The sequence below is a fragment of the Leptonotus elevatus genome, chromosome 19 (genome assembly GCF_054856555.1).
Source record: "Leptonotus elevatus isolate MCC_2025b chromosome 19, RoL_Lele_1.0, whole genome shotgun sequence".
In the NCBI taxonomy this organism is placed as follows: Eukaryota; Metazoa; Chordata; class Actinopteri; order Syngnathiformes; family Syngnathidae; genus Leptonotus; species Leptonotus elevatus.
Window position 1 is genome coordinate 6,963,431 of NC_141257.1, and position 14,767 is coordinate 6,978,197.

Sequence of the window (14,767 nt, forward strand, 5' to 3'; positions counted from 1 at the left end):
ACCCCTGTCGAGCTGGATGACACTAAAATGACCCGATTTGCACGACGACACTGGATATCTTTTTTACCATTGTGAATTAAAAACGAACTAAAAAGCTTAATTAGCTAATTAAATGCCTGAAAAAGTACACCATATCAGTGGGAGTTTTTTCCCATTTGATTTTTTTTAACAGCAGACCCTCCATTTTGTAGACTGATGCAAGGCAACACATTCTCTGTTGCATCGTCATCAATACTCCCTGTTGCTGCTGCTGATGTCCCTATTTTTCGGCCTTATAAGTCCCCAAGACCTCAACACTTCCATTTATTTTACATTGCATATGCATAATTTCAAAACAATAACAAGCCCGTTTTTGACAAAGAAATACGATGTAAGAATTTGATATATTTTCTAATCTGGTGTAAAATATGCTTATTTAAAGCACAGTCCAGATATCTGAAAAGTAGTGATAGAAAAATTAAGCTTCATGAACCACTTGTGATATTTTGTAATCCTCTACATATCTTGGTTTAAAGATGTAGTGGATATTTAATCAATTTCCATTACACTGGTAAAAAATATAAAATATATATAATCACAAGTGCTTCATTTTCACATAAGTACTGTAAAGGCTACTTATGTACAGTTTAAAAAAAAAAAGATTTGTTACTTCCCACCAATGCATTGACCAATATATATTGATCACCTGACTTTTTCATCATTCATGACAAGTTTCAGTCTCTTGTACCCCCCATCTACTTTTTCTTCATCACACAGACAAACATTTGATAAAATCCCATTTTATTTGCCATGTCAAAACATAAATTGACTTCAAAACTAAAAACCCATGTCAGTCGTGGTGAAAAAAATAGTAACAAAATAAGTAGTAAAATAGAGAGAAGAAAAATAGATCGTGTTTATGGCAAGCATTGAGCTTGGGCGTCGGTGGTCTGGGAGGTTGCGGTCCTCGTGAACATTTTAATCCCGGGAGGGTCGCTCCAATTTCGGGGAGGGTCTCATTCGAACTCACGCTGCATTTGACTACCCGTTTCCGGTGCAGTATTGTTATTGTCAGCCACATCGGTTGCCAATTCATCCTTCTTCTGATCGTTGTTCCGAGGCGACGACCTCTTGCCAGAAGACCCTTGCCCCGACCGAGCCGCCGACTCCCGCTTGGAAATCTTCCACGTATAGCCCAGCCGCTTCAAGACCCGCTGGGTGGTTTTGATGGAAATGGTCTTCTGCGCGGTGCGGTTGTACAACCGCTGGATCTCCACGATGGACGCCTGGCTGTTGGCCTCCACCACTTGTTCCATCTGCAGCTCTCCCAGCTCGTCCACGAAGGGTTTCCTGCAGCCAGTCCGCTCGCTGCGGGTCTTCTTTCGGACGCACCAGTCCCTGTAAACTCTGGACACGGCGGTCTTGGAGAAGCCCAAATGGTTTACCGTTTCCGAAATGCTGCGGCCGGCGCTCCGGAGGCCGACGATTAGGCCCCGCTCAAACTCGCTTAAGTCCCGCGACTTGCCCATGTGGTAGCGTCTGGGTCCGAACCCTGGACTGGGATGACTTGAAAACTCACCTTGTGCTTTTTTGTTTTGATGGAAGCAAGCTGGGCTCGCACTTATTTTTCATGAGATCGTCTTCTTCTATTGTGTAGCTTTGTGGTATAATGGATTCACTGATGTATCCCTTAGTTTGCTGTCGGTACTACATGCTGCATTCGGAGACGGTAGGAAATCCGATTGTAAACTACAAAGATGGCTGACTCCGATAAATTGTTTTTGTTTTGATTCATCACAACAAATGTTGATCTTTGGAAAACCTTACTTCACAAATTCCTTTACTTTAGTTTTTTTCCAAATCTAGATGCAGTGTTACATTATGCCGAATAGTTACATTAAGTAATAATGAATCAAATATATCTGTCATTATCTTGTAAATTACGTTTTGCCATCAGATCTCCCACGTGAACTTGGGGTCCTTTTTTCGCCCCCGACTTCACGGTTCACATTTTCCAGTTCAAAGTTGGATTCCATTACACTTTTCCTGATCAGAGGTCAGAAATTTTAGACTTCCCACTTTCAGCGAATGCAGCATTAGCTAAAGCGGTATAAAATTAAGTACCTTTGTTAATTTTCTTCTTCTTTTTTTTTCAGTTTGAATCTATTATAATTCAGTGAGACGAGAAAATATCATGCTTTCATGAGATGGCAGAAATTTTGTGACAATAATAATAAATAGCGTTCATTCAAAATAATAGCTTTATGATAAAAAGTCCAAGATTTCTTGACTTTCACTGGTACATATTTTTTGTACGCAAATTGAGACAAGATCATAACATTTCAGCATGTATACTTTTTGGGATTATTTTTGTTTGGTGTTGGACTAAGTGAAATATGGATCAGCTCATATAAGGCAGAAAAAGACTAATTTAATCAATGCCTCGTAACACATTTACATTCTTTTTAGGGAGAAACAAACTGACATGAAAAGTGGATGACGTCATAGTGACACTTTTATGCGCGTCAAAGAAAACAAAATTCAAGTGAACATGTACAATATAAACAACACACAAAGAAAATAGTGCAGAGAAGTACGCCATTAATAGCCAACTTAAACTTAAACTAAAAAGTTCTTTAGTCGTCCATCTGACTGGGTGTGAGGCAATATACACCCTGGACAGATTGCAATTGCAGGTCCTTTAATTGTTCATAATTAGGGAAGAAAATTGTGAATGGCATTCGGGCAGTAGGCTACAGTAAAACTGTACTATATTGATCAAAGTAATAACTATAAATACGAGTGGCATCCATTTCTGGTCACCAGAATCACAAGGCACATTAATTCACACTCCAAAATGAGAGAATCACTCCTAAGCTACTATATTGTGTTCTATATAGCGAGTTCGCCATTTTGTAGTTTTGCTCACAGGTCGTCCCCTACATAGTGAACTCAATGTATCGCACAATGCATCTTGGAAAGTAGTGAACAACGAATGGTCACTACTACTAGAAATGCAATCAATTGCATGATACAAACAAATACATGAGTTATTGTGTGAAAATGTAGCAACACCTCATAATGGTGATGGACATAAAGTGCAAGTTAATTGAGCAAATATTCTCAACACAATGGTGGTGGTGGGGGGGGGGGGGTCATTTACCATATCAAATGCTGTTGTGGGGCAAATACTGAAGGCTCTAAAGTTTTGACTTGCATTGTTTACTAATTGTCAATATAGTTTTAAAACTGTCAAATGTGCTAGGAATGTGGGTAAATGTTCAAAAACAAACCAATGTATGACAATTGACAACAACAAAAATACTGCCAGTTGCTAACTATAAAAGCTACAACGCAACAACAACAAAAAAGTGACGTGCATGAAAGTGCATAATTGTAATGGTAAGCCACTGTGTTGAAAGTGTCCACAACTCCTAGTGGAAAAATCCACCAAAGTGTACATTGGTGGGGAGAATAGTTCAAGAAAGTGCATGGGACAATAAACTAAAAATTGAAGCAAAGGGGCCACAGGCACCGGTGGTCTTAAAGGTCCGGGGAGGCGCTGCAGTCCTCACGAGCACTGTGAGCCCACTTTGGTTACTCCGACTTTGGGGACAGTCACACTGCAACCCACGGTAGCTCCATCTTGACGCGAAGGATCCAGGCTTTTCCTACACGTAGCCGCGGATAACTGAGACGGCGAGTTCTCAACGGGGTCGGCCCGCGACACCAGATCCCGCCGGGTAGTCGCCCGGGTGTAACCCAGTCGCTTCAAGACCCGCTGGGTAGTCGTGATGGAGATGGGCTTCTCCACGCTGAAATTGTACAACGTTTGGATCTCCGTGATAGTCGCTTGGTTGTTGGCCTCCACTACTCTTTCCATTCGCTTCTCGCCCGTCTCGTCGACGAGGCGTTTCCTCCCGCAAGCCCCCCGCTCGCTGGAGGTCTTCTTCTTGCCGCACCATTCCCTGTACACCCGCGACACGGCCGTCTTGGAGAAACCCAACCGGTTGACTGTCTGCGAGATGCTGCAACCGGCGCTCCGGGCGCCCACGATCAAGCCCCGCTCGTACTCGCTCAAGTCCCGCGACTTGCCCATGTGTCCCCCGTGCGGTCCAGCACCCGGACTGAAGGAAAACACGTCTTTGGGGACTCTTATTTATTTTGTTTTGATGGCACCTAGCTCAAACCTACGCCATGGACGACTCGTAAATAAAGCTCTTCTTCTGTGGTTGTATGTTTGGCGCATTTGCGCCCCCTTCCGCTAAATTTAGTTACTACAATTGTAAACATGGACGCCTCGTAAATAAAGCTCTTCTTCTGTGGTTGTATATTTGGCGCATTTGCGCCCCCTTCCGCTAAATTTAGTTACTACAATTGTAAACATGGACGCCTCGTAAATAAAGCTCTTCTTCTGTGGTTTTATGTTTGGCGCATTTGCGCTCCCTTCTGCTAAGTTTAGTTACTACAATTGTAAACATGGGCGCCTCGTAAATAAAGCTTAGAATATTATTTGATTAATCTTAAAATGTATCTTGCTAAGTTTTATTTTCATGAATGTAAATGTGTAAAGTCGAAATCTATTTTCTTCTGATTTTGAAAGAGATGGATGTATTAAAGGTTTTAATCGTATGAATTATGTATGTTTTATGGCTGTACAAGTTATTATAATGTATAATGGGGGGTGAACTAATGCCTTGCTTCCTTCAGCCTCTTCTCAAACTTGTACTTTATCAGTGTCATTTTTTTCTGAATATTTTTTATTCTTGTTTGAGACAAAAATCAAATGTAAAGTGCATCAATTTAACCTAAAATAAATTTGATTTATTTTTGGTAGATAAAGAAGAACATCTCACCTCATTCTCTATCTCTATTTTTTGTTGTTTTCAAGCAGTAACCTGAATACTGAACATTGACTAAAGTGTTCATAATTTGGCTATGTCTGCACCAATACATACCTTTTTCAACAATGGCCAAAAAGGAATGGATGTTTTCCAAACTGAAAAGCCCATCAGCCATCAATCACAGCCAGATGCCTCATCATCTACGATCGGTGATGCCCAGGCCCCGAAAAGTGACATGTAACATGTTTTAAATCCGTATATAATTATTTTTGATTATTTTTACATAATTTACCATTTTTTCCTGTTAGTGTTCAACCAAATCATTCTTTGGTTGACACGTTACTCTGGTCATTAAATAATCATACAAATGTGAATACAAGTAACTAAAAATAGACATTTAATGGATAGTACCAAATATTTAGGAACATACAGGCATCGTTACCTTCACAGGAAAATGCATGCAAACCTTAAGACACGGGTGAATTTCATAACAACATTTGAGGCGAGTTCAAATAAAGATATTTACAAATATCTGTAAGGTGCAAAAATAATATTAAAACGCAGAAACCTCAGACAACTCCAATAACATTCAATTGTCCATACACAGAAATCAATATAATTTAAGATTATGGAGACAAAGGGAAACATTCAATAGCTCACAACAGATTTACACAGCTGTTCGAGCTCTTTGCTTGAGGACTCGTTAGAATGGTGCTACCTTTACTATGACTTGAAAAAAAGGTAAACAACTCCGACAGCAACAACAAACAGAAAGAAGTATGACAATTCATTTGATGGTGAAAGGCATGCAGTTGCGTGCGCTGCGGTTGTAAACGTGCTTAGTGACACGAACTTTCATGGAAGTGCTTCAAAGTATAGCATACAAGTGTTTTTACACAAGTACGTCATATTTTGACTACAAGGGATAACAGAATGAAAAAGATGATTCAATGTGGAACAGTAGGCATAAAACCCTGAAGTAAAATTTTCAAACTGTGCCTAACGGGGTATATGCCACGGAGGAGGCGGGACTTCCGACTTCCTGGTTTTCATTTGTGTTTCCTGTTTGCGACGTGTGGGCCGAGTTCCAGTTCTTGCGCTTCCGCCTTTGTGCCCACCCCCTTGCGCGTTCCCGTCGACGGGTGCGAGTGTGTCTGTCTCAGTTGTCCGAAGCATTTCAGAGAGTTGAGACGCCCTGCTGCGCGCTCCCGCCGATGGTCGGTGTGAGTGTTGGAACGCGGCCATCAGTGGCCGGAAACGACGCTGATGTGTGGAACCCGGAAGTTCTTCTTTCTTTTTTTTTATTCACTCAAGCCCATTTGTTAAGTAATATTCAGATGTATTTTCCTTTGAAGTAGTCAACAACAATTGTGCGTCTTTTAAAAATTAGTTATATTATTCAATACGGCTTAAATGATTAATCAAAGAACAGTTGTTTTTTCATTTTCCGATATTTTAGCACAGTGGTAACACAGACTGTACATATTATGTTAAAATGACTTAAATGCACTTTTTATTTGGTCTGAAGGCTCCAGGTCCAGGCCGTGCATTCCTCACCAACACTGAAATCCCGGTAAAGGTGCTCCAATCCCGGGGAGCGTCTGGTTGCAACTCACGGGGGCGCCCTCGTATGGCAACGTCTCCTGGTTTTTACTCCCCGTGTCCTGTTCTGCATTGTTATTCCCAACCAAGCCCGTAGATACGGGACTCTGTTCTTTCGGCTGCGAGCTCTGGACGGGGTCCGGCTGCTTGGTCCGGGGTACCGAGTCCCGCCGGGGAGCTTTGCGGCTGTAGCCGAGTCGCTTCAAGGCCCGCTGGGTAGTTTTGTGCGAGATGGGCTTCTCGGCGCTGCAGTTGTACAGCGTCTGGATCTCTTTGACGGTAGCCCGGCTGTTGGCCTCCACCACTCGCTCCATCCGCCTCTCGCCGATCTCGTCGACGAGGTGTTTCCTTCCGCCGTTCCTCCGCTGGCTGGACGTCTTCTTCTTACCGCACCATTCCCGGTAAATCCGGGACACCGCCGTCTTGGAGAAGCCCAACCGGTTGACCGTTTCCGAGATGCTGCAGCCGGCGCTTCGAGCGCCGACTATCAGTCCCCGTTCGAACTCGGTCAAGTCCCGCGACTTCCCCATGTCTGGGGGCTGGGAAGCAGCTCCGATTCCCCTTTCTTAATTAACCTTTTGTTTCAATGGGGACCATATTTGTTATGCCTTTAAACAATGGCTGGTAGTAATTGTAGCTCTTCTTCTACGGTCGTTTTTTTACTACATTGGGCTCACTGTCGCCCTCTTCAGTTAGAGTAAGTACCGATTCACATCCCGTACTCAAGTAAAAGTACACGATTAACTCATGCTAATCAACTCGCTACAAAGTTAGGGTAATTAGATTTTTACTGGAAATTTAAGGATGAAAACTGTCATTGAAAATTACAATAGAAAGGGGAGAGGGGGGACAGCAAATTACTCAAAATATTGAACCGTTGGACATGTGCATTCAAAACTTGTAATTAAAACAAATGGTCGAATTGAGCTCAAATATTAAAGTGCATTTTAGGTTCATCCTTAAATGTCACCCGAAAGACAAGTACTTTTTGTGAGTGATGTGCTGTATCACATACAATTTGAAGACGTGGCAAAAAATAAATAAATAAAAAATCTGCACACAAAAGTTTCCCCTTTATATAATGCTCATACTGACGAAAAATAAAATAAAATCACATGATTACATGCCGCTGTCTTGCTTAAAACCTAGCAGGCCAGGCATTCCTTGACTTTTATGGAATCCAACAAGTGTTCCCATAGATTAACAACAATGTGAAATGACTAACAAAAAAACGCTAATTTAGCAAGTGAAACCGAAGGAAAAAAAATAACCACCTATGGGTTTTTTTTCTTCTCGCAGATTGGACGGTTTTAAAGCTAGTGGTTTTAGGCTAGCACGAGACAACGCATTCATCGCCATCATTCTTGGTGCCAACAACATCAAACAATTTTTATTTTTGATTGATGCAATTCAATCTAATACTATAAAAGGAAAGAAAACCCTTATTTTGTCATCATTGGCTTCCAAAAGTGAAATGGCAAGTTAGCAATGCAAGTGTGTGAAATCACCACTAGAGAGCAGCACTCTGCTTCTCATAGGACAAATTTGCTCAAGCCGTGCACCAGGGATCAATGAAATTTCAATATATAAAAAAACAAATCATACACAAGACACCTAAGTCAGAAGAGAAAATGAATGGCCTAACCATCCTCACACAATTTCATCTATAAGGGATCTACCTAACGCTGAGTACACATATAACTATAAATGAGCTTAATTTAATCATTTTTCCTTTTTCAATCAAAATCAGCAAATATGTCTTATTTTTTCTTCGTGTGAGATTTTGCATTCAGTTACTGTAAAAATTGTAACTATGTGCACACAACTTAAGCTAACCTAAATCAAATTGCGGGTCTCCATGAGTCAAATATATTTTTTTAAATCACAATTTTGTAGTATAAATACATCACTTAACTCATTCACTGCAATTAACGTCAAAAATTATTTTGAACAATTTCTATTAGTTTAACATTATTTCCTATTTTAGTATGAAAACCTAGATTTTTTTTTTATTGTATTAAAACAGATATAAAATTTGTGATTGATCGTAAACTAGTGAAGTCATGCGATTAATTACGATTAAAAATTGTAATTGCCTGGCGCCCCTCATTTTTAATAATCTTTTCTTTAAAAAAATCAAAAAATAATTTAATGTTTGCTTTTTGGTTTAAAAGAAAAGATTAAAAAATTAGGGGCATCAGGCGACCAAAATTTGTAATCGTAATTAATCTTAATGACTTCACTAGTTAACTCACGATTAATCACAAATTTTATATCTGTTCTAAATGTACAACAACAAAAAAAATCTGTTTCCATACTATTGTTAACAAAAACGGGGAACAAAATGTTAAACTAATAGAAATAGTTAAAATTAATGTTTTTAAAAGTCTATAGCTGTCAATGGCAGTGAATGAGTTAATGACGATCAAGGAAGAACTACAAATTATAATTCTGTTCAATCCCTAAGTGCAGCGAAATGTGTTTGTTTTTTGTTTTTTCCCCTCAATGTGGCCAGTGCCCTTTACACGCATGCTAATAAGCATTACGTGTCTTTAGCGACAGACGCTGTCCTGCATTCACAATATTCTATTCTGGGAACCCTGAGACAAAAAAAAAAAAAAACAGAATACAGTATGTATACAACTTAAAGGTTCACAGAGTGTGACTGACATCATCGCACGCATTCAGCTGCCTTTCAAGCATCTGTTTCTCCACCAAGTCTTCCACTCGGCCGACCTCCACCTCGTCCACGTCGTCCATGAAACTGGCCCAGTCGGTGCCGCCGTCTTCACGCTCCGTGGGCTCCGCCTGGCCGGCCGGGTGCAAGGGGGTGGAGTCGGCGTGAGTGGTGGTCACGCAGTTGCAACTGTCGCAGATGCCGTAGCGCCGGAAGCCCGGAGATACGCTGGCGCCGGAGAAGATTCTCCTGCAGCTCTTGCATGACATGGGCAATTCATGCCGATGGACCTGGTTGAGGGTTCACGGACAGTTGGGAAATTATTAATTAATTACAATTCGAAATTAGGAGCGTCGGGCAATTAAAACCGTAATCAATTGCATGACTTCATGAGTTAACTCACGATTAATCACAAATTTTATATCTGTTCTAAAATTTACAATAAAAAAAATTATAGGTTTTCATACTCTTGTTAACAAAAGTGGAAAAAAATCTTAAACTAATAGAAATAGTTCAAATTAATTTTTGACGTCTATAACCGTCAATGGCAGTGAATGAGTTAATTAGCCATGCCGTCACCTTTGTCGCCATCTATTATAATGATAACCCTTTTTGGGGACAGGGAGATTCAATTACTTGCACTATGTCACTGTTAAGCCCTTTTCACACTGCACTCGCTCAGTGTGAAAGAGTTGAGCAGTAATACGAAATGACCGGTAGCCAGCGTGCCCATATTTGGAAGTGCCTACCAAGAAGTTAAAAAAAAAAAAAAAAACATTTAAAAAAGTAAAAAAATAAAAGTTTTGCCGCTGGTTAGACAGCACCCCGACAAGATGCATTTTTAATTGTTACAAAAGAAAGCCCTGACTTTGCTCATTTTAAGCAGCGGAGAAATAAATAATGGCTTGGCAGTAAGTTGGATCGTTTAATCATGCCACTATTTGTAAATAAGTTCACCAAAGTTACACGACATCACTCCGCCAGATCCTCTCCTATTTGAACACCACCTACACAATGGATGGGCACTACTAAATGCAGTGCGAAAAAGGGGCTCCAAACTAACGTCACGAAGGATTGTGGTAAAGCAGCAATTCCCTCTTAAATTTACTCTTGGAAGTAATCGGCTATCTTCGAAGCCTGTTATGGAAAGTTCAAAGGGCGATTCAGCTCTTACGCTCAGGGCGTGGGTGCGAAGATGTTCCTGCCTGGTGAACCTCTTGCCACACATGGGACAGGGGAAGGGCCTCTCGCCCGTGTGACAGCGAAGATGCCGCTTCATGATTCCCTTCTGCTTGGCCGTGTACGGGCAGAAGGGGCACTTGTGCAGTTTGACCGGAACCAGTAAGCTGTCACCTGCAGGATCGACGAGGCGGTTAAAAATTCATTTGACACACGCCGCGATTGCACAAAATGCACCGAACCAATCGGGTTTGCTGCTGTACCTGTGTCCTCTCCAATCCAATCAGACTGGATTTCCATGACGGATGATCCCACAAAACCTAAACTGTCCTCCATTCGGCTCACTCCTAAAATGCTACCCGGTGGTCTTTGAGTCATGCGCTGGGCCCCTCGGTCCAGCAGTGGGTTGGGCCCTTCGCCCCTGGCCAGCATCTCCATCAGCTGCCTGGCACTAAAGGAAGAATTATAACCCACAGAAAAGCGCTCGGTGGTAAAACTTGGGGGAAGTGATCTGCCATGATGAGGAGCAGAAGGCCCGGGATATGACGCCAGGTCTTTATTGTCAGGAGATTCCAAAAGCTCCTCATCTGGGTCATACTCTATCTTAGGGTTCACCAACTCGGGAGTCAAAGTGGAGCCAGACGTCGAGGAGAGGTGAGTCTGATCCGTGTGAGCTTTTGTTTTGTCGCCGCCTGAATGGTAGTCGCTGTCCACGCCTCGGCTTGGGCCTGGCGGGACGTTGCCCGGCATGGACGAAGGGCTTCGGCTTAGCTTTACAAAAGCTGCGTCTGCTTCCGTAACCTGCGAACGAGGCTCCATGGCCGCAGCGCCACTCGACCTGGACGCAGCGGGCGTGCCGCTGTCTGCAGGTCTGTATCGTCCTTCCTGTCCTGGATGGTGCTCCTCTGCTACGCCCTCCTTGCCTTTATTGCATATTTCCAAAGAGGAGCTGATGTATTTTTTGCAAAGGTTCACCAAGTCGGTCATTTGCAAGTAGCTGGCCGCTGACATGACTTCGATGACGCTGCTGCTGCTCAAGGCCAGCCGGCCAGAGTAGAGGAAGTCCAGGATGATGGAGAAGGCATCAGCCGTAACGATGTCTAACGACGCTGTGCTTTGGCGCTGTCCGCTATCCTGAAATCAGACCAACAGACAATTGACAACATGGATTTATTTAAAAGGCAGTTTCAAGTATTTGAATAGGGCTGCAAACGTTTTTCATTTAGTCTTTTGTAATGTTGGAAACTTTCTCCAGTGATAGGAATAAACCAGGAATTTAGAAAATGTAGGGTTTGCTCCTAATAAGGACTTAGTTGTGCAAAAACATATTGCAGCATATATCCATAAAATGGAACATCCTAAAGGAAAAAATATTGTGATTAGTTGTTAGTCTAGATGTGCCCTATAATTGAGTATAAGCTGTACTGTATACATGGATCGATGGATAATTGACATCAAATAAGAGATTCGAAGACATTTTTGTTTAGAAAGTGAACCAAAACACCGCACCTGTAAATAGTGAACCAAAAGAGCCCTAAAGTAGCCGCTTCCCGCAAACAGGACATTGCGATGGGCCTTGAAGACGCGGCCCTCCACCAGGATGCTGCAGTCACAGAAGTAGCCCCGCTTGCGCTGCTCATTGAGTTCAAACAGAAGCTTGGGCAGGTAACAAGGCACCTCCATGACCAAATTTCAGTGGGCTCTGCCAGAAGGGAGGAAAGGACACTTAATTAACTGGAGAATAAAGGGAAATGAGTCACGTTAGTTTCAATTGAGTCACATTATAAAGAACAAAATAAAACAATTAACTTGGCAGGGTTATTGTTTCCTGACTTTCTTTTTTTGCAAACCAGTATGTATTGTGTGTTAAACAGATGCAGAGTTTGTGTGCAATTAAATATCTTTTATAGCACTAGACAGCGTGAGTGTGTTAGTATGAAACATTTCCATGTGGACTTGCATGAAAAACTGCAGCCACATAAAACAGTGTTTAAAGCCTTCATAAGCAGCAACGGAGTCGGGAGTTGATGCATTTGCTTCATGTTGTCTTTGTTTTCAGGCTAACTAGCGCTGCTAACGCTAAATAGCTAGCAAAACCATTTTCGTTTAATCGCACGCAACACCTTAAAGAGCGCGTGTAAAATAAAAATACAATCAATCCGAATGACTTACTTGTCGATACCCTGAAAAAACCCTCGATGGTTGGCCGTGAACTTTGAAACATTAGATTGCTAATTCCACTGTTTTGTTGTTTTTCTGCGATCGAAATACAAGAGAAACACTTCCGCCTTTACAAGATTGACGTTTACGTTGAGCCAATCAGGAGTGACGCGGTCGTGGCTAGAACCTCCGATTGGTGGACCAATTGCAAGAGGGAACAACCACTTCGATTAAAGATTAAATAATACAATAATAATAATAATCAAAAAAAATAAACTATTGGGGGTTCAATGAATAGACACATTTAAATATAAAATAAATAAATTATAGTAAAGCAAAAAAAAAGTAAGCCTTTTGATTGAAAATTGATTTAACCTATCACAGCTAATCAATAGGTCATTAATTAACAATACATGTTAACAAGGATGGCATAACCTTATGTTGAGATATCAAAATTATGAAATTACATGTGTGGAACATAAAGTTCAACATTGTTGCCCATTTAAAGACATACAACAGATACCCAATGGAGATTGTTGAACACTAAACATATATGCGGTTTGACGGCAAACTTTTCTGGTCGTTTTCATGCTAGTCATTAGCTTTTATGCTATTATGCTTCATTTGTGTATGTTATTTAACTGACGGTATTGCTCATACTGAGCAGCCAACCCCCAAAAAAACAAAGAAAAAACCCATTAGATCTGTAACTTTGTGCTTAAGTACTGTTTTCCATTTTAGAGTGAAACTAATCTGCCTGGTTGCAAGAAACAAATTATTAAATTACTATTCATTTGTTTTCCACATCCACACATCTCAACACATGGTTCTTCACTTCACTATATTTTCCTATGGCGTGCTGTGAGAAAACCACATTGATGCTATGACAGCCCCATAAAAAAAATATGACCAGGATGAATATTCAACCGACACTAATCTTGTTCTAATTAAGGGTTTCCCAAACTTTGTCAGCACAAGACCCAAAGAGAAGTTTGGATCCTCCCTGCCAGGGATGGCGCTACAAAGGGACTAGGGGGTGCTATAGCCCTTTCAAAAATCTGTGTGTGGCCCCAGTTAAGTCCTCTAGTATTTTATGTAATATTCTAAAATATATTTGTAAATTATTTTATGGAGTCGTTCCTAAAAAGTGTGGAACTGCCAATGATACGTAAACATTTTTGACTGGTAATTATGTTCGTATTTGTGAGTACATTTGAATCTATTTGTGAGTATGTCCGAACGTACTTGTGAATATAGTTCGAACGTATTTAAATGAGGGGTATCAATATTAGTGCGTTAATTTTGAGTTAATTAAAAAATCCTTTAACGCCACAAATTAAAAAAAAAAAATTCTTTCTTGGCAAGCCTACTGGGGGAATTCTAGTCACAACGCAGCAGACACATCCACGACAAAATTTAGCAGTAATAAATTTAATAATAATGATGCATATATTTGTGGAGAAGGGGTCAAGTTGTATTTGACAATTTTTAAAATGTGCAGAATTTCACAAGTTACTTCAGGTTAAAGATTAGAAAGCTTTCAATATGAAAAGAAAAATGCACTGAGCTGTCACCAACATCGTACAAATGCAATCATGCCATCTAGTGGCAGAAAAATGACCTCATCACAAATCAATATCACACTCGTTTTTTTACTGTACAGTACATCTCTTGAATTTTAACTCAATTTTATGAATTATTATTAACTCAATCACTGCCATTTACGACTATAGACGTCAAAAATCCATTTGAACTATTTATATTAGTTAAAAACAATTCCCACTTTTGTTAACAAGAGTATGAAAATCTAGAGAAAAAATTATTGGACATTTAGAACAGATATAAAATTTGTGATTAATCGTGAGTTAACTATTAAAGTCATGCGATTAATTACAATTAAAAAAAAATTAATCGCCTGACGCCCCTAATTTTTAATACTCTTTTCTTTAAAAAAAAAAAAAAAAGATTATTAAAAACAAAATCTAGGTTTTCATACTCTCGTCAACAATAGTGGGGAAAAAATGTTAAACTAATCGAAATAGTTCAAATAAATTTTTGACGTTTATAGGCGTCAATGGCAGTTAATGAATTAAATTACTGTATCAATGACTAAAATACGCAGCCACATTTTTAGTAGTTAAATTTTTTTTCCACTTTTCTGTTAACAAGCGTATGAAAAGTTTGAAAAAAATATTTTATTGTACATTTAGAACAGATATAAAATTTGCGATTAATCGTGAGTTAACTATTGAAATCATGCGATTAATTACAATACAAAAATGTAATCGCCTGACTAAATCAAAAATGTTTACTCCACATTGGCAGT

The 14,767-nt window shown here is 40.3% G+C and overlaps 1 protein-coding gene across 1 annotated transcript; it reads right to left on the minus strand.

Annotated features, from left to right (window-relative positions):
• Positions 1 to 7,477: 7,477 nt before the first annotated feature.
• On the minus strand, positions 7,478 to 12,585 carry zbtb8b (zinc finger and BTB domain containing 8B). The gene is made up of 5 exons (XM_086063392.1): positions 12,454 to 12,585; positions 11,791 to 11,983; positions 10,545 to 11,415; positions 10,277 to 10,455; positions 7,478 to 9,392 (listed from the first exon to the last, which is right to left on the minus strand). The coding sequence occupies exons 2-5, from the start codon at positions 11,962 to 11,964 to the stop codon at positions 9,078 to 9,080; spliced, it is 1,539 nt and encodes a 512-aa protein (XP_085919518.1). The 5' UTR covers positions 11,965 to 11,983; positions 12,454 to 12,585; the 3' UTR covers positions 7,478 to 9,077.
• Between the last annotated feature and the right edge of the window lie 2,182 nt (positions 12,586 to 14,767).

Excerpts from the sequence above, each read along its gene's own strand:
- zbtb8b (XM_086063392.1), bottom strand. The coding sequence starts at position 11,964 with ATGGAGGTGCCTTGTTACCTGCCCAAGCTTCTGTTTGAACTCAATGAG. Across the intron at positions 11,416-11,790 it reads TTTTGGTTCACTATTTACAG|GATAGCGGACAGCGCCAAAG; the intron begins GTGCGGTGTTTT and ends GTCTGATTTCAG. Across the intron at positions 10,456-10,544 it reads TTGGATTGGAGAGGACACAG|GTGACAGCTTACTGGTTCCG; the intron begins GTACAGCAGCAA and ends TCGATCCTGCAG.